This window comes from Cebus imitator, unplaced genomic scaffold (genome assembly GCF_001604975.1).
Source record: "Cebus imitator isolate Cc_AM_T3 unplaced genomic scaffold, Cebus_imitator-1.0 Scaffold150, whole genome shotgun sequence".
NCBI classification, from domain to species: domain Eukaryota; kingdom Metazoa; phylum Chordata; class Mammalia; order Primates; family Cebidae; genus Cebus; species Cebus imitator.
Window position 1 is genome coordinate 3,281,037 of NW_016107465.1, and position 20,009 is coordinate 3,301,045.

Sequence of the window (20,009 nt, forward strand, 5' to 3'; positions counted from 1 at the left end):
ACCTGTCACAACTCAGTAGTTATCTTTTAACATTGCATTTCCCACCTGATTATGATCTTACTCATTTGTTTGTTTTCAATTTTACCTTCACATTGGTACATAATTGATCGAGTAAATGTTTTAGTAAACTGGATAAGTGTATTACCGTTAGTTTAATTTGGAGAAAATTAAGTTTTTATCTTTAAGTATTTGAAGTAAGAGTGGAAAATAGAGTGAAAATTACAGAAAGAATGTAGAAGTAAAAGAGGCTATATCTGTTAACTGTTTAACAAATAATTTAAATGCTTAAGTCAGGGAAGAAGGAAGTCTGATACTGTTTCAAAGTCCAGGGTGCCAGTAGCTGGAAGTCACTAAAAAAGGACACATAGAAAAGTGGGTAGAGTGGGCCCAGTGATCAGTCTAGCAAATTTAAAGTACTAGATGATAAATTAAAAAGATAATAAAGATATCATATTAAATATGATATATAAATAATATATAATTATATATTATATATAGTATATAATGTATATTATTTATATATCAATTATATATTTATATATATTAAATATATAAATATATCATAGATATTTAACATTTCAGCACTAGAGCTTAGAAAAATAATCAGGGCTGGAGATAGTTTTGACCGTCATTCATCTGTAAAGGACAGTGTCACAGCTAGTTTTACAAATATAAAAATATTTCTGAAATGTTTATTCTTGGCTACAGCATGGGCTCAAATATTATTAAGTACAAAATATTGCTGAAATGTAAACAGTGTAATATTAAAAGGTTAATCATGTGACAACCAGTAATTTTGTCACAATGTTCTTAAAACCACTCTTCTGCAATGGCAACAAAAACCAAAATTGACAAATGGGATGTAATTAAACTAAAGAGTTTCTGCACAGCAAAAGAAACTACTATCAGAGTGAACAGGCAACCTACAGAATGGGAGAACATTTTTGCAATCTATCCATCTGACAAAGGGCTGATATCCAGAATCTATAAAGAACTGAAACAAATTTACAAGAAAAAACAACCCCATTAAAAAGTGGGTGAAGAATATGAACAGACACTTCTCAAAAGAAGACAATTATGTGGCCAAAAAACATATGAAAAAAAGCTCATCATCAGTGGTCATTAGAGAAATGTAAACCACAACCCCAGTGAGATACCATCTCATGCCAGTTAGAATGGTGATCATTAAAAAGCCAACAACAGATGCTGGAGGGAATGTGGAGAAATTGGAATGCTTTTACACTGTTGGTGGAAGCGTAAATTAGTTCAACCATTGTGGAAGACAGTGTTGAGATTCCTCAAGGGTCTAGAACCAGAAATACCATTTGACCCAGCAATCCCATTACTGGGTATATACCCAAAGGATTATAAATCATTCTACTATAAAGACACATGCACATGTATGTTTATTGTGGCACTGTTCACAATAGCAAAGACCTGGAACCAACCCAAATGCCCATCAGTGATAGACTGGATGAAAATGTGGCACATGTACACCTGGAATACTGTGCAGCCATTAAAAAGGATGAGTTCATGTCCTTTTCAGGGACATAGATAAAGCTGGAAACCATCATTCTCAGCAAACTAACACAGGAACAGAAAGCCAAACATGACTTGTTCTCACTCATAAGTGGGAGTTGAACAATGAGATCACATGGACACAGGGAGGGGAACATCACACACTGGGACCTGTCAGCAGGTGGGGTACTAGGGGAGGGATAGCATTAGGAAAAATATGATGACGAGTTGATGTGTACAGAAAACCACCATGGTACGTGTATACCTATGTAACGTGCATGGGCTGCACATGTGTCCCAGAACTTAAAATGTAATAATAATTTTTTAAAAACCCACTAAAGCAGAAAAAAAAATAATAAAATATCATACTGATATTAAAAAAACTCTTCTGCATCTATGGTACACATTTTAATAAAGTTAAGTATGTATTGAAAACTTTCATTTGTATTTTTTCAATAGAAATTTTTTTTAGTTCGTGAATTCAATCATGGCATTTATTTCCTTTGAGGCCCACATATCCAGAAAAGCCAAATTCTTTCAGTATATGTACAAGTCACAGATGATTCTATGTGGTTTGATTCGCATATATGACTGATACAACTTACATATTTTTATATGAAACCATTTATCTTATAAGTGTACTTTAGAGATAGTTTGCAAGAAAAATATTCTCCTCTTAAAAGTCAACTTGATTAGCTTCTGGAAAGTTAAGATGGCATCTATTTATCTTATATCTAAAAAGTATATGAAAATATAAAAATGTATTACAGTATTATGAAAGGAGGTGAGTTTGTTATTCTACAGCTGTAATTATATAGTTTAATATGTTTTCCTTTAAAGCATTTTAAAGTATATCATTTAATCTTACACAGATCATTCCTTTTTCTGAAGCCAGAAGATGAGGACTATCAAATGTGTGAAGGAATTGACTTTGAAGAGATTATAAAAAATGATGGTGCTCTTCTAAAGAAGAAATGTAGATCTAAAAACCCTTCTAAGAAATCATTTCTCATTAATATTGTTCCAGAAAAAGATAATTTAACATCTCTGTCAGTGTATTCAGAAGATGGTTGGGATTTACCATACATAATGCACTTGTGGCCACCTATTCTACTCCGAAATCTTCTTCCTTACAAAATTGCTTATTATATAGAGGTATTGTGGAATTGTTTCAGTGCCTTCCTGTTTTTGATCTTCTAGCTTCAGTTTTTTAAAATTATGAACAATAAAAACTATTTTAAAGATCTAACAAATTAGAATACTAGTTAAGAATAGCTAATAAAGATATTCTTTTACAACAAGGATGAGAATTATTACTGATACAGCATTCAAAAACTAGACTTCAGTGACAAAAAAGCCTGCTACATCATATTCTGGTGCTGATTTTCTTAAAAGATTGTTTGCTTTGTAGAGTTGCTTATTTTCTTACATACTCTTTGTTTTAACAGATTGTCTGGTTTCTTCCTGTTATAACATAGGAATCCGTACATCTTAAGATTTTATGTAAATATTTCATTTGCGATGCTTATCAAATGGAAGAAAGTAGTTCTTCATTGTCATCTTTTATGAATTTATTTCACTGTGAGAATTACCATTCACTTGCCTAAAAAGAAATTTTAGACCAGGTTTCTCTCTGTTGCTCCAATTGGAGTTCACTGATGCAGTCATAGCTCACTGTAGCCTCAAACTTCTAGGTTCAAGTGATGTCCCATCTCAGCCCCCTGAGTAGCTGGGACTACAGGTGCATGCCATGCCTCGATAATTTTTTTTTAATTTTTAATTTTGTAGTACAGGGACTCACTATGGCTTGTTTCCAACTCTTGGGCCCAAGCAATCCTCCTGCTTCGGCCTCCCAAAGTGTTGGGATTATAGGCATGAGCCAATACACCCAGCTGTTTACACTTTCTGATATGTGTCTCTTTTGAAGGAAAAAGTTAAAGTTATTTATGGGTTTAAATGTGTTTTTCCATATTGAGTAACAAATTATCATAGTAGTTATGAATTTGTACTTTGCTATCAGGTAGATTTGCAATTGCATCCTAGCCGTGTCACGTGCTAGCTCTGTCTTCTTAAGCAGGCTTTATTGCTTTTCTAAATTTTTTGTTGTAGTCTATAAAACAAGAATAATAATAAAATTTGCATGGTTAAGACATGGGGAAAATCAAATTAAATGGTGTATGTAAAGGATTTTGTACAGTGTGAGACAGACACGGGGTTCCCATTTATTAATCACTCTAGCACTACCACCACTGTTGTTATTTTGTGGGATACTATTAACTTGTAAAGAATCAAGAATTTATTATTTTTGCTTAATTAATTTAAAATCAGGAGATGAGATTCCTATAATAATAGGAAGAGACCAGAATAGAGATGCTGATGAGATATTCAGATGTACTGTCAATTTATGTTTCTATTCTTGTAGAGCTTTTACTTGGATGTTTTTAGTGATCACTTTCTATCTGCCAGTTACCAAAGGATATGATCAGTTTTTAGAAAGACAGTTTAGCTGTGGTATGGGCAAGGGACTAGAGGAGACAAGAGCAGTTAGGATGCTCTTAAACTTAGAAGTCATATAGTGAAATGAACTAAGATAATAGAGGGAAATGAGCAGTTTGGAGAAATACATATGATGTAATATAAACAATGATTGGAAATGGGTAATGAGGGATTATGGAGGTGGTAGGGATTCCTTATTTTGGATTACCATCAGTTTTTGCCCACATTTTACATTATTTTGTTGTTTTCAAAACAAAAATCAGTGGTTAAGATTGTCTTTTTGTTTTACCAGTTGTAGTGTTTTATGTTTATAATTTCCAGTGGAGTTTCACATTATGTTATTTAACCTAATCTTCACAGTTTCTCCTTTGAATTAAGTCATTTAGACCATTTTATAGATACAGTAACTCAAATCTCAGATTAAATACCATATAGAGGTTTACACAGTTGACAAAATTAGACCTTGAATGTAAGTCTTCTGACTTGTTCTGATGGGTACTTCAAAAGCATTTTGTGCAGCATTTGGAATGAATAAATAGAATTTGGGGGCATATCATTCTGTAACATTTTAATTTTTTTTTTATTACAGGGAATTGAAAATTCAGTTTTTACTCTACGTGAAGGACATTCAGCCCAGATTTGTACTGTACAGTTGGATAAAGCCAGGCTACATTTAAAATTACTTGACTATCTTAATCACGATTGGAAAAGTGAACATCATATAAAGCCTAATCAACAAGACATTAGTTTCATCAATTTTACCTGTGTTACAGAAATGGAAAAGACTGATTTAGATATTGCTGTCCATATGACTTATAATACTGGTCAGACAGTTGTGGCATTTCATAGTCCTTATTGGATGGTTAATAAAACTGGTCGAATGTTACAGTACAAAGCAGACGGAATTCATCGAAAGCATCCACCTGATTACAAAAAGCCAGTTCTCTTTTCTTTTCAGCCAAATCACTTTTTTAATAACAATAAGGTATGTAACGTTTATTCTGTTTTCCCCTTGTCTTTAGCTACTTTTCATTTTTTAGTCGTTAAAGGTCTGAGGAATAAATGTTATGAAACTTGGATAGAGATAACATTTGTTAAATATTTGAGGCTAAAATTAGAATTTAATATTTGGAAAGGTTTAGTGCATTAACAAACAATATGTTGTTTATGCTAAAAAGTAAATTACCAGTTTAAGCAGGAATTTTTAAAGGTACCTAAATTGTAACATGTTTGGAATATTTTTTTTCCTAGGTTCAACTTATGGTAACTGATAGTGAGTTGTCCGATCAGTTTTCAATTGATACTGTTGGTAGTCATGGAGCTGTTAAATGTAAAGGCCTGAAAATGGAATATCAAGTGAGTTCATTCTGTGCTTATCAAGAAACTTTAATTTTAAATGTTTCCATTAACTACTTAATTAAATTTTATAAGGATGTTATGATGTGTTACAGTTTTTGAACTGTTAATTTTTTTTTCTTAGGTTGGTGTCACCATAGACCTCAGCAGTTTTAACATTACTAGAATTGTGACATTTACCCCTTTTTATATGATTAAAAACAAAAGCAAATACCGTATATCAGTGGCCGAAGAGGGAAGTGGTAAATGGCTCTCTCTTGATTTGGAGCAGGTGGGTAGATGAATTTATACCTCTTTGGATATATACCTCTTTGGATTCTATTTTCTCCTCGAAGTTAGATACCTAAAGTCACCATGTAATGTTTTAACTCTCCCCTTGCCCCAGTTTTGTTTCAGTTTCATGAATCTTTATTGAATATTTTTGCCCAGCTCTAGAGAGATGGCAAGGTTTAATTTTTAATAATTAGATAACTAGGAATGCCTAGCTTGTTAAGGGAGGTAGAAATTTAACAGTTACTAACCACTTTGGCTAATGTAGCAGCCAGACTAGATAAGGTATAAATGCATCAAAGAGAAGGAAATTATTTATTCTCTCCAGGAAGCTATTAGGAATGGCTTCGGAGAGTAGTTTAAGCCAGACTCCTCTTCAAGTTATTTGAAGGCAGTAGTAACTTAGAAGTGAAATTTTGGTTCTGTGCCATCATTAAACCTTTGAAGAAGGGTTTTCTGAATGACTGAGGTTGATGGAATATTTTATTTTTGAAGAATTTTTATGTTAAACATTAGGATTAGAGAGCTGTTTCTAGTCATTATTCCTTTTTGCATACAAAACCATCCTTGTGGGATTATTCTGGAAGTATATTCTTTAGAATTTCATTTAGGGCGGGTTTTGAAGATAAATGCCATCAGTGTACGTATCTATAAAAATCTGTGGCTGCCTTCACAGTCTTTCTTTGATTTGTCTTCGATGTTCTGCAGTCACGCTGCTATATGTCTATATATGGTTAACTTTTTCTTTATTCTGCTTGAGATGCTTTACTCCTAGATCTGCAGATTAATATATTTCATGCTTTCTGTAAAATTTGCTACTATTGTCTCTTTGAATGTTACCTCTCTTCCATTCTTCTACTTTTTCCATCTAAGCCTTTAAATCAGACATATTAGATATTCATAATATATCCTCCATGTCTCTTAATAGCTCTTTTATATTTTCCAACTCTTCTTTCCTTCATTCTGGGTAAGTTCTACATATACATCTTTCAATTTTTTTTTTTACTTTTGCTGTGTCTGACCTACTATTTAAGTCTTCAACTAAATATTTGAATAATTATAGTTCTTATTTACAGAAATTTCATCTTTTTTCAAGTCTGTTCATTCTTTCAACAAATATTGTGTATTTTTAATGTGACTTGCAGTGTACTAGTTAACAAAGCCACAAGTTCCCATCTTTATGTAGTTTACATTTCAGTGTGTGTGTGGGGGAAACATTAAATTAATAATACCATAATCAATTTATATATAGTATGTTTCAAAGTGACAAGTCCAATGTGGGAAAGTCTAAGGTAGGATAAAGGACATTAAGAGTTTGAGAGCCAGGGGTGGGCTATAATTTTATGTAAGGTGGTTAGGATGGGACTCATTGAAGTCACATTTGAACAATGACTTGGAGAAAATGAGAAAGTTAGCAATTGTCAAGAGCTCAGCTGAGGAGAGAGCTGAGCTGCCAGGTGTCAGAGTAGCTGATTAAGACAAGCCACAATGAAAGTAACAGTCAAACCTTTAATCACTTACTGTGATAGTAAAGATTGAGCATCCTTAATTGGAAAATTCGAAATCAAAAATGCTCCAAAATTCAAAATATTCCAAAATCCAGAGCTTTTCAAATGCCAATGTGATGCCACAAATAAAAAATTCCACACCTGACACTATTTTTTTCACTTTCTTAACTGAATGTCTTTTTTTTTTTTAACCTTTAATTACTTATATGTAAATAAGGGTAAGAAAATGGTTGCTTATTGGTAACACAAATTGAAAGTCAGGAATGTTGGTGATGTCACACAACCACAGATTGTCAACATGGGTGACTGAGATAGTGACACATTTGCTTTTTGCTGGTTCAGTACAAACTTTGTTTCATGCACAAAATTATTTAAATATTATATAAAATTACTTTTGGGCAATGTGTATAAGTTGTATGTGAAACATAAATGAATTTCATGTTTAGACTTAAGTACCACCCTGCAGATATCTCATTATATATATGCAAATACCCCAAAATCCAAAAGAAGTCCAGAATCTGAAAGACTTCTGGTACCAAGCATTTCAAATAGGGGACACTCAATCTGTGTAAGCAGGAGGCTAAATCAGAGAAAGCATCAATTACCACCTATTCTGAAGTGGCACTGGACAAGTATCAGGTGGATCAGCACAGACATGGGAATTGTCTCACTGTCTAGGGAACCTTGAACAAGGTATCCAGCAGTTTTATGGACCTGGGGGATAGAATAGGGCAAAGAGGAGGAGCTAGGAATAGAAATGTATTGAGCACTGAAAGTGGACAAAAAGTGTCTTCACTTTTTGCGAAGTGAGTGTACCCGTGTTTTAAAGTGATCATCTGTGTCCCAGTTCTCAGCTCTGACTCCCCGTTTTCTCCTGATAAAGGGGTTCTGCAGGGGCTTCAAAGGAAGGCCTCTGCCAAAAGGCTGTCATAAAGAGCCCCCAAGTGAAGTGCCTGGGCTAGTAATGCAGGCACGGGTAAAAGCTTTGGTGCAGGGTTGCCTGAATCTGTAAGACTGCGGTGCCCTGGCTGTGCATAAAGTCAGGTTGTATTCCTAACCATGTCTTATATCTAGTTCCATTAATTGCCTTTTATGGTTGAATAAAACTGTCTTTAACAAACTAAGACACTTAGCTCTAATAACCAGGTTCTGCGACAATGTCCTCAAGTCATGTGGTGATGATCAGGTATCATAAATGAGCAGTCTCTGAAAAATATATGAAGGGATCAGTCTGGTCAGGGTCTAAGATGGAGTTGACTTAATAGCTTACAGACAAGGCTGGTTCTTCATTCTTGCTCTTTTAGCTCTGTTTCCAGATTCTTTTGTCCAGTCTTCTTTCTGGTCCCTTGACTGTCTCCTGTTCTTTTAGTTTGGTTTCCAAATTACTCATGTTCAAGTTATTTCTTAAAATGCTGAGCTGCTTTCCCACTCTGAACTTTGAATACTGCTTTTACTTTTTTACCTTTAATTGATGACCAGATGCTAGATTTAATACATGTTCTGACTTGTTATTTTGATGTACTTTGACTTCTGCTTAAGTCAAAGTACATAAAAATATTATTCTACCAAATAATATCCATAACCTGATTTTGATTTTTAGTAACTGAATATACTCTTGTTTTAAACCTGATCATCTGTGTCCCAGTTCTCAGCTCAGGTTTCTTGCTGATTTTTTGACCCTTCTCTGTAAGATCATGACCACATTAAAGTCTCTTTTCTTGCCAGCAGTTCACTTATCATAGCTCTTCATATTTGCTGTTCACTGCTTCTTGAATGCACGGTGCTGACAAGTGACAGTCCATCTTCAAGTTGAAAGTTTATAACTGTTTAGCTAAGCAACCCAATAATAGAGCAGTGTTGAAGGAGTTTTTTTTTTTTTTTTTTTTAAGTCTTCTCTGATGGGTATATTAAGATGATTTATGGAAATCTGTTCATTTTTATAAATATATATAATGTATATTTTAGTGTATCCCCTTTTGGCCTGAGAATGCTGCTAATAAACTTCTTATTCAAGTTGAAAAGAGTAAAGATCCTCCCAAAAGGATATATTTTAACAAGCAAGAAAATTGTATTTTATTGCGTCTGGATAATGAGGTAAGATTTGTTTTGTTTTTTTGTTTTGTTTTGATTTTTGCATATGTCATTAGAAAAGCTAAAATATACCAACTAGTATTTTATTTATTTTTATATCATATAATTACTCTGTTGATTTTTCCTTTTTCCCCAAAAATGAACAAACACTTCTTTTTGTAAAAGGAAACACAGATCTAAGATAATTTAATTGTTATATAAAAAGTTAGTTGGAATGCCCAGACTACTAGACTGTACCACATCTGGAATGTCACCTATCTGTAATACAATAATTGGTATTGTAGATTCCCAAAAATGCAGTATAAAATTCTGAATTGTTTTTTCAATCATCTCAGAAATTAAGTTATCAAGATAATTTGATTGTTATATAAAAAGTTAGTTGCCATGCCTGAAATACTAGAATATACCACATCTGGAACGTCACCTATCTGTAATATAATAATTGAAATTGTAGATTCCAAGAAATGCAGTACAAAATTCTGTATTATTTTTTCAATCATCCCAAAAATTAAATTATCAAGTTAAGAATAGTCTGTTAATAAATGTTAATATTCTTGGGGAAATGATCACATTAAAAATGTTTTCTTTTTCTTTCTTCTAGCTTGGAGGTATTATAGCGGAAGTGAATTTGGCTGAGCATTCTACAGTTATTACATTTTTAGATTATCATGATGGAGCAGCCACGTTCCTCTTAATAAATCACACCAAGAATGAACTTATTGAATACCATCAAAGGTAAGATTATCACAAATACAGTAACTCGATGGTGTAAGTCTAGATGATGAGGCATGGTTTTTATGATAATTTCTTAAGAATATAAACACTGATAATGACACTGTAGCTACAAAAATCAATGTTCCATTAAAAAAAGTGTTCTGAAGTATGTAACAGTAAAACTGACTTGATGTCTACAATTTATTTGGAAATGCTTCAAAGAAAGAAAAATGGAAGAGCTGAAGCAAGTGTGGTAAAAGCTTGTTCATTGTTGACTCTGATTAGCAGTCTGTCAGAGTTTGTTATGGGTCTCTGAATGTTGTCTATTTTTGAATTTTTTATATGTTTAATATAGTGTAAATATGTAAAATTTCAGATTTTTTTTTTCTAACAATAGGTACCCTCTTATTGAGGTGTCGGGGGAAAGGACTCCTTCCTTAAAGACTGTAACAGAATCTTCATGGTTTAGGATTACCCTTAAATAATTTGCTGTTATATCTTCCTAGTGCTACTACCATTTATGCAACTTTCTGACCCTCTACTTAGTAGCTCCAGGCTATCTTGTATTTATTTTGTTTGCTTTCTTTCTTTGTTTTCACCTGTTACTTTTCAACAAGCACGTATTTATCATTGCATGTACACTTTCTTTCCACTGCTAACTGTACAACTTCTAATCGTTGATTAAAATCAAACAGATACTGAGTAAGGACCAGAGGGCTGGACTAGCAAGTACCTAAAACTCATTTTGGGTATCATTCTCTCATCTATTTAAGATGTTAAGAAAGGGAAATGCCTGTTTTTTAAATTATCCATATTACAAAAATAATAGATGTTTCTAAACATGTGTGTGCAAGTGTCTTTTTCATATAATGACTTCTGTTACTTTGGGCAGATACCCAGTACTGGGATTGCTAGATCAAATGGTAGTTCTACTTTTAGTTCTTTAAGGAATCTCTATAATGTTTTTCATAGTGGTTGTACTAGTTTACATTCCCACCAGCAGTCTAAAAGTGTTCCCATTCCACCGCATCCATGTCAACATGTATTTTTTTTATGTAAATTGTGATAAATTGTGATTATTCTTATAGGAGTAAGGTGGTATCTCATTGTGATTTTAATTTGCATTTCCCTCATAAGTAAGTGATGTTGAGCATTTTTTCCAATGTTTATTGGACATTTGTATATCTTCTTTTAAGAATTGTTTATTCATGTCCTTAGCCCACTTTTTGATGGGATTATTTGTTTTTGTTTTTGTTTTTTCTTGGTGATTTGTTTGAGATCCTTATAGATTCTTGGTATTAGTCTTTTGTCGGATGCATAGTTTTCGAATGTTTTCTCCCACTCTGTGTGTTGTCTGTTTACTCTGCTGATTATTTCTTTTGTGTGCAGAAGCTTTTTAGTTTAATTAGGTCCCATCTATTTATCTTTGTTTTGTTGCTTTTGAGTTCTTGGTCATGAAGTCTTTGCCAAAGCCAATGTCTAGAAGAGTTTTTTCAATGTTATCTTTTAGAATTTTTATGGTTTCAGGTCTTATATTTAAGTCTTTGATGCATCTTGAGTTGATTTTTGTATAAGACGAGAGATAAGAATCCAATTTCCTTTTTCTGCATGTGACTTGCCCACGATCCCAGCACCATTTGAATAGGAGATAGTCAAGATACCAGAAAGAAGACTGGACAGAAGAATCTGGAAACAAAAGAGCTAAAAGGACAAGAATGAAGAACCAGCCTTGTCTGTAAACTATTAAGTCAGCTCTGTCTCAGGCCCTGACCAGACTGGTCCCTTCACTAGAATAGGTTGTCCTTTCCCTACTTTGTGTTTTTGTTTGTTTTGTTGAGGGTAATTGGCTGAAAGTATTTGACTTTATTTCTGGTTTCTCTGTTCTGCTCCATTGGTCTACGTGCCTTTTTTTTTATACTAGTACCATGTTGTTTTGGTGACTATAGCACTGTAGTATAGTTCGAAGTTGGATAATACAATGCCTCCAGGTTTGTTCCTTTTTCTTTGTATTGCTTGGCTGTGGGGGCTTCTTTTATGGTTCCATATGAATTTTAGGACTTTTCTTTTTTCTAGTTCTGTGAAGAATGATGATGGTATTTTGATGGGAATTGCATTGAATGTGTAGACTGCTTATGGCAGTATGGTCATTTTTACAATATTGAGTCTACTCATCCGTGAACATGAGATGTGTTTTCATTTGTTTGTTAAACTTTAATTTTTAAATAAATATTTCCTTCTTATCTCTCCTGTCATCATCATACTTCAGTATCCCTCCATTTCTTATCTGTTTGAGTAGATTTCTGTTTTGTTTTATTTAAGTATTGTGTTTTGTTTTGTTTTGTTTTGTTCTGTTTTGTTTTGTTTTGTTTTGTTTTGAGAAAGTCTTGGTCTGTCGCCCAGATTGAAGTGCAGTGGCGCGATCCAGGCTTACTGCAACCTCTACCTTCTGGGCTCAAGTGATTCTCATGCCTCAGCCTCCCAGGAAGCTGGGTTTACAGGTGTGTGCCACTGTATTTGAGTAGATTTTTGATCTGTCTCTCTATATCTAGTCTTATCTCTAGTAAATCTTACATTTTCCACTAGAATGAGTTTTTTTGAGTAGATTTTTGATTTGAGTATGCCCAGTTGTATTTGAGTAGATTTTTGATCTGTCTCTCTATATCTAGTCTTATCTCTAGTAAATCTTACATTTTCCACTAGAATGAGTTTTCTAAAATGAGAAATATAGTAATATCTGTCTTGTTTAAAGTTTTTTCTTTTTTTTTACTCATTTCTTTAAAAATATACTTCTAGGCTGCATTTCTAAACATTTATCTTTCTGTGGCCTAAATCTTACCCTATACAAACTGAAGTCTTTGTTTCCTGAATGCTCTGGGTCTTTCCATGTGTTTTTACCTGAATAGATGTTCCTTTCAGCTAGATAAATGCCATTCTGTGATTATTAAAAAATCAAGAAACAACAGATGATGGCGAGGCGATGGAGAAATAGGAACACTTTTAAACTGTTGCTGAAAATGTAAATGAGTTCAACCATTGTGGAAGACAGTGTGGCGATTCCTCAAAGACCTAGAACTAGAAATACTACTTGACCCAGCAGTCCCATTACTGGTTATGTACTCAAAGGAATATAAATCATTCTCTTATAGAGATAGATGCTTGCACATGTTCACTGCAGCACCATTCACAATAGCAAAGACATGGAATCAACCCAAATGCCCATCAGTGATAGACTGGATAAAGAAAATGGGGTACATATACACCATGGATACTATGCAGCCATAAAAAGGAACGAGATCCTCTACTTTGCAGAGACATGGGCGGAGCTGGAAGCAATTATCCTCAGTAACAGGAACACAAGTTCCCACTTATAAGTGGGAGCTGAACAATGAAAACACGTGGACACAGAGGGGAACGACACACACTGGGGGCCTGTTGAGGGCACGGCAGGAGGGAGAGCATTAGGAAAAATAGCTAATGCGTGTGGGGTTAATACCTAGGTGTGATGGGTTGATTGGTGCAGCAAATCACCATGAAATATATTTACCTATGTAACAAGCCTGCACGTGTTGCACATGTATCCTGGAACTTAAAAAAAAAAAAAAAAAAATGCCATTCTATGTGATCACTTCCCTTGCCATCTTAATCTATGTACCTGAGTTTTTGATAGCACCTTTGCATATGTAGATTACAGCATTTGTCACATTGTGTTACTTTCTTGTGAGTTTGAGACATGTATACACAGATAGTTACCAGTCTGAGGACTATGGTTAGTTTCCCTTTTCTTGGAATTTTCATTGCCTGTCCCTGGTAGTCCAATACATTTTTGCATAAGGAATATTCTGCAATGAATTAAACAGATTAAAATTTATATGAATTAAAACCATTTTAAAATATTTTTAAACCAAATTTATTTGCTAATCAGCACATTTACATTTGACTTTTTTTCATGGAAAAATGAAAACTGAGTTTGTTTTCCCCTCCACATTTCCTTCTCTTGACTTTTTAAAAAATATGGATGTTACTTCCTTCATATAAAAGTAACAGTTGTTAAATTACTGTTTTCAAAATTTTATAGAAAAAATGTGAAAGAGGACTATAGTCTCTGTAATCCAAATACTGTCAACATTTTGGTGCATTGCTTTTCCATTCCTTTCCTGCCTTTTTTTCTCCCTCCCTCCCTTTCTTCCTTCCTTATGTATCTCTCATATTTGATAGATACTGTGAGCATATAAATTTGCTTCAAAGTACAATTCTTTTTTTCTTTCTAGCCTTCATTGTAGGTTCAGGGGATACATGTGCAGGTTTGTTACATGGGTAAATTGCATGTCACGGGGGTTTCGTGTAGAGATTGTTTAATTACCCAGGTAAAAGCATGGTGTCCAGTAGGTCGTTTTTCGATTCTCTCCCTCCTTTTACCCTCCACCCTCAAGTAGGCTCCGGATGTCTGTTGTTCCCTTCTTTGTGTCCATGCAAAGCATGATTTTTACTGAATATATGATATTCTATCACTTAGGTGTGCCACAATTAAATAATCCTTAATTGTTCAGAATTTTTATTTCCAATTTTATAATGTTAGAATCAGTTTATCTTTTGTTGTTGTTATTGTTTTGAGGTGGAGTTTTGGCCTATTGTCCAGGCTGGAGTGCAGTGACGTCAATTGTTTGAAATGTCTTATTCTTACAAATTTATGACAATTTGACATGAAATTTTATGTGATAACCTTTTTCTCAAAATTGTGTAGATATTGTTCCATTGTTTTTTGATGTTAGACATCGTAGAACTGTGAGAGTAGCATTTTTACTTTCTTGAAACTATGATTTTCCTAGATATGTGTTGATCATGTTTTTCCCTCATTTTCTTACAAAGATCTGTCTAGAACGATACTGTTTCATTACTGTCTGATACCCAGTGAAGTCTTTTAATCTGTAGAGTTAGCTCCTTCTTCCACTTAGAAGAGCTATACTTTATTACTTATTTGCTTTATAACTTTTGTAATTGTTTTTCTTTCTAAGCATCTTTTTGTGAGTCAGTTGAATTTCTTAGGTATATATTTCATGTTTTGTGATTTTAAAGAATAATTGAGTTATTATGTTTTTGCTCTAGTAAGACCAATACTTAGGAAAGAGTTACCAATGAAATTCTCATAGAATTGGTATAAATAAAGTAGTTGGAATAATTTTTGATAATTAATTTGTATTTAAAAATTGACAGAACAGTTTTAAAGACTTGAAGACCTTTATTTCCTAAGTAGAATGTATATTTTCTAAGTGGGAAAATAATGAGAAACATTCATTAGTGAACCCTTTTTTAATTGTATAAGATAAAAATTTCAGCCTTGTTTTAATCAGAACTATCACAGATTTCAGTTAGTGGACTAAGAATTAATCAAGTATTATTTTAGTTTTTAAAAATCTGTTTGTGTACTTGCATTTAATTTAATGCATATTTTTACTACTTATGTCAGTTCTCTCAGTGAAATAGAAGATTCCCTCCCTCCTGGAAAAGCAGTGTTTTATACATGGGCTGATCCAGTGGGCTCTAGAATGCTGAAGTGGAGATGTAGACAAAGCGATGGTGTTGTAACACAAAAGGATGTAAGTATTAAGTTATTATGGTGTTCCCAGCAGCCTTTTATAAAAATAGGTATTTGGACCAGGTGCAGTGGCTCACGCCTGTAATCCCAGCATTTTGGGAGGCCAAAGCAGGTGGATCACGAGACCAGCCTGGCCAACGTGGTGAAATCTCGTCTCTACTAAAAATACAAAAATTAGCCAGGTGTGGTGGCATGCACCAGTAGTCCCAGCCACTCAGGAGGCTGATGCAGAAGAATCACGTGAATCCAAGAGGCGGAGGTTACAGTGAGCCAAGATCATGCCACTGTACTCCAACCTGGGCGACAGAGTGAGACTCCATCACAAAAAACAAAAAAGATTTTATTTTCAACCTTCCTAGTTTTAAGAATTGTTTGTGGCCACACTTCTAAAAAACTGCCAAAAATCTTGAAAATAGTATTCAAGCATTGACTTAACTAAAAATGTTTAAAACCAAAAGTAGTCTTATTTTGTTTACTCTTTATTTCCTTCTATAGTGTTATAAAGTTTTGTTTAGAGAAGAGCTTTCAGCATTCACCTGAAAAACAAATACATTCTCTGCACTGACAATCATATTAGGTAGATTTAGCTTCTGTAAGAACATTTAAGTATCTACTGAGTGAACTAAAACAAATTTATTTCTGGGTAGTAAGCTGTGATGATAAAGTTATGTGCATACATTTTCTGGTAACATTTAAAATACTTTCAGAAATTATTAAAGTTTTTTGTCCTTCAAGATTCCTCTTAATTTGACTCCTAATGTTTTTTTTTGTTTGTTTTTCTTACCACTAGTGATTTTTCCTTCCTGCCTTTCAGTAGGCCATTCCGTCTCTCATTCCCATTTTAGAGGGGAAACTGAACACTTCCTCCTTAAGCATGTCTTCACTCTACTTGTTTTTTTGGTTGGTTGTCTTTTAAATAAATACTCTGTATCACGTTAAGACAGTTGCCTTTTACTCCTAGTTCATTAAAATGTCTGTGTGTATAGGTATGAATAAATGAACGAGTGTTGAATTTTTATCAAATGCTTTTTATTTTCATTTATTGAAAATGATTAAATGATTTCAGACTTTGTCTTTTTTGGGGAATAAATTATATGATTGATTTTTAAGTATTAGGTCAACCTGGCATTTCTGGGATTGGCTTGCTAATGTTTTAAGATTTATGCTCTTATATTCACAAGAGAAATGACCTATAACTTTTCCGCCTTGTAATACTCTGTCCAGGTTTTTATATCAAAGTAATGTTGACCTCTTAAAAATGTTGGGAAATATGTATAATTTACCCATTTTCTGGAAGAGTTCATGTAAAATTAATGATTTCTTCATTGGATGTTTGGTAGAATTAACCAATGAAGTGAAACCATCTTAGTTGTCTTTGTAGGAAGGTTGTATTTTTTTGTGTGTTTGTTTTCAGAAAAACCACTGTTTTGCTCTTTTGATGATATATATATATGTTTTCAGTTTCATCAATTTCTGTTCTAATCTATATTCCTTTATTTCATTTTTTGGGGAGTTTACTTCTGAACTCTTGAGATGAATGCTGTGTTAGCCTATTTAGGCTACCATAACAAAATACCACTGAGTGTATTAAAAAACAAAAATTCATTTCTCAGCATTCTGGAGGCTGGAATCAGATCAGAGGTCCAGCATGTTTGGATTCTGGCTTGCAGATGACTGCCTTTCTGTCTGTGTTCTCATATGGCATGAAGGGATGGTGGGTACATAAACTCCCTTATGTCTCTAAAGACTCTACTAATCCTGTTGGATCAGAGCCTCACCCTTATGACCTTATATAACCTTAATTAGCTCCGTAAAGGCCCCATCTCCAAATACAGTCACACTGTGGATTGGGGTTTCAACATTATGAATTTTTTTTTTTCTTAAAGGTCTTTTACTAAATCCACTGAAAAAAACTCTGATGTGGTGTGTGTAAAGGGGTAGGGGTGGGTGGATGGAGTGGGTAGAGAACAGACACAAAGAAATGTCAATATCAAAATACAGAAGGCAGTGAAGGTTTGGATGGTTTGGAGCCGAGGATAGTGGCAGCAGCAAATGTTACAAATTTGGGGGAGGTCTGAGAGTTTACAGTACAGAACATGTCCTGTGCTGTCATATGCAGATAACAAAGTAGTCGAATACACAAATCTTTCCATGCTTGTTCTGAAAGATGTAAACATCAAGTGCCAGGCAGTTGCCATGGTTGCCAGGGGTGCATAGAGTTCTTGATGTGCTTAGAAAGCTTCTTCTTCCAGCCCTCTGCTCTTCGCAATTTTCATCCCTCTCTTAGGCCCTCTATCCATTCTCTTGGCTCTTATCATTCTCTACCCCTCTTGATTCTCTCCTTCTGCGTTCCAGGTCGCCACCTTGGACCATCAGCATTATGAATTTTAGGGAGATAGTTCAGACCATGGCAGATAACTAAATCATTGTTTTTTGTATTTTCTTCACTTACTATATGAAGTCATTCAGAGTTACAGATTTTCCTCCAAAAACAGCATTAGTTTTGTCCCACATATATTGATATGTTGTATATTTATTATCCTTTAGTTCAAAATATTTTCCAAATCTTCTATCTTATTAATTTGTTTGCTTGTTAGTTACTATATGTGTTTAAAATCTCCCAGTATAATCATGGATTTATATCTCCCTTTTGTTAATTTTAGCTTTTATATTTGGAAGCTTATGATTACTTAAGTACAAATTTATGACTGTTACATCTTCCTGGTAGCTTGATTCTTTTATCAGTATATAATGTTGCAGTGCCCGCTACAGTACCTTTTTAGGCCCAAATGTAGACTTGCAAAACTATCATAGTCCACAGTTTGCACCTACCTATTCAGGAGGCTGCAGGCCAGGAACCAGCAGGGTAGCAGGGAGGCATTCCTCTTGGATGAGAGTACTACGGCAATCCCACAGGAGGTTAGGAGATATTCTCCTTGGTCACCAAAAATTATAGGTTTGGTGTAAGAGAACAATATTCACTTGGGTGTGATAGAAGCCACTCTCACTTAGAAATCTTTACTCCTACACATTTCTTGTAACAACCCGTGAGCATAGCTTACTGGTTTTCTTCAAGGCACATACAAGCATTATCATACTGAGGAGTCTAAAGCTAGAGGTTCCTCTACTGTATTAAAACATTCATTCTTGACTTGTTAAAATCTGCCATATGAGGCTGGGTGCAGTGGCTCACACCTTAATCCCAGCACTTTGGGAGGCCAGGGTGGATGTATCACTTAAGGTCAGGAGTTTGAGATTAGCCTGGCTAAATGGTGAAACCCCATCTCTACTAAAAATACAAAAATTAGCTGGATGTGGTGGTACATGCCTGTAATCCCAGCTACTTGGGAGGCTGAGGCAGGAGAATCTCTTGAACCTGGGAGGTAGAGGTTACAGTGAGCCAAGATTGTGCCACTGTACTCCAGCCTGGGCAACAAAGTGAAACTCCATCTCAAAAAAAAAGAAAAGAAAAAAAAAAAACCACACATACACACAAGAAAAACCTGCCATATGAGCTAGCACTAGGTTAATTTTTTTTAAATGCTGTAAATTAGTATTCATACCATATTCCCAGTAATATAAAGACTTCAGAACTCTTTAGTTATTTCCTTCTTATGTTCTATATACTGTTTTGTGTATTTTATTTCTAAATAGATATAAAATCTTTTAGGAAGCATTTGTTATTTTCTACAATTAATACTCCATTTAAATTTGCCCACATATTTCTCTTTGTGCTGTTTTTCATTTTTTCCTGTATCTTTGTGTTTCCATTTAGGTTCCTTTTTCTTCTCAGTATTTTTCTAGTGTGAAACTACCAATAGCAAATTCTCTATCAGTTTTGTTTGTCTGGAAATGTCATTATTTTGCCCTTTTTTGGTGGGGTATTTCTGCTGGATGTCAAATTTCAGAGTTGGCACTTCTTTATTAATTCCACCTACTTTGATGTTTTCTTCTTCTCCTTGGTTTCCAGCAATTTTACCATTATGTCCTTAGGCATGGCTTTCTCTCATCTTCTTGATTATTATGGTTCCCAAAATAGTGACTTGAAGTCTCTTGTCCAGTTTAGAAATTTTACAGCCATTATTTCTTCAAATATGGCTTGTGCTTGTTTCTTCCTCTTTACTTTAGGACTCCATAATTATATAAATGTTAGACTTTTTCACCATGTCCCTAATGACTTTTATTTTAATATATTGTTTCATCCGTTTCTCTCCATCCTTTAGTACATATACTTCTGATTGATCTTCCACTATACTTCTATTGCTGGGCTAATCTGGTCTTAAACTCATTCATTGAGTTCTTAATTTCAGTTATTGAAATTATCAGTTCTAGGATTTCTATTCTAGAAACATTTGTCCCAAAATTCTCTTATCTTGTTACATAATTTCCTGAGTGTACTAATCTTAGCTACGTCAATACCTATGTGACAATTCCAATATCTAGATATCTTGTGGGATATTTCT

At 34.1% G+C, this 20,009-nt stretch overlaps 1 protein-coding gene across 3 annotated transcripts in view; it reads left to right on the plus strand.

The window, feature by feature from the left end:
* VPS13A (vacuolar protein sorting 13 homolog A) overlaps positions 1-20,009 on the plus strand; it is a 239,033-nt gene that overhangs the window by 146,818 nt on the left and 72,206 nt on the right. For all 3 annotated transcript variants that reach the window (XM_017543278.2, XM_017543280.2, XM_017543281.2), the window contains exons 47-53: positions 2,391-2,673; positions 4,604-4,999; positions 5,266-5,370; positions 5,495-5,641; positions 9,114-9,242; positions 9,841-9,974; positions 15,418-15,547. In XM_017543278.2, the coding sequence (XP_017398767.1) occupies positions 2,391-2,673; positions 4,604-4,999; positions 5,266-5,370; positions 5,495-5,641; positions 9,114-9,242; positions 9,841-9,974; positions 15,418-15,547 (1,324 nt within the window). The remainder of the gene's footprint in view (positions 1-2,390; positions 2,674-4,603; positions 5,000-5,265; positions 5,371-5,494; positions 5,642-9,113; positions 9,243-9,840; positions 9,975-15,417; positions 15,548-20,009) is intronic.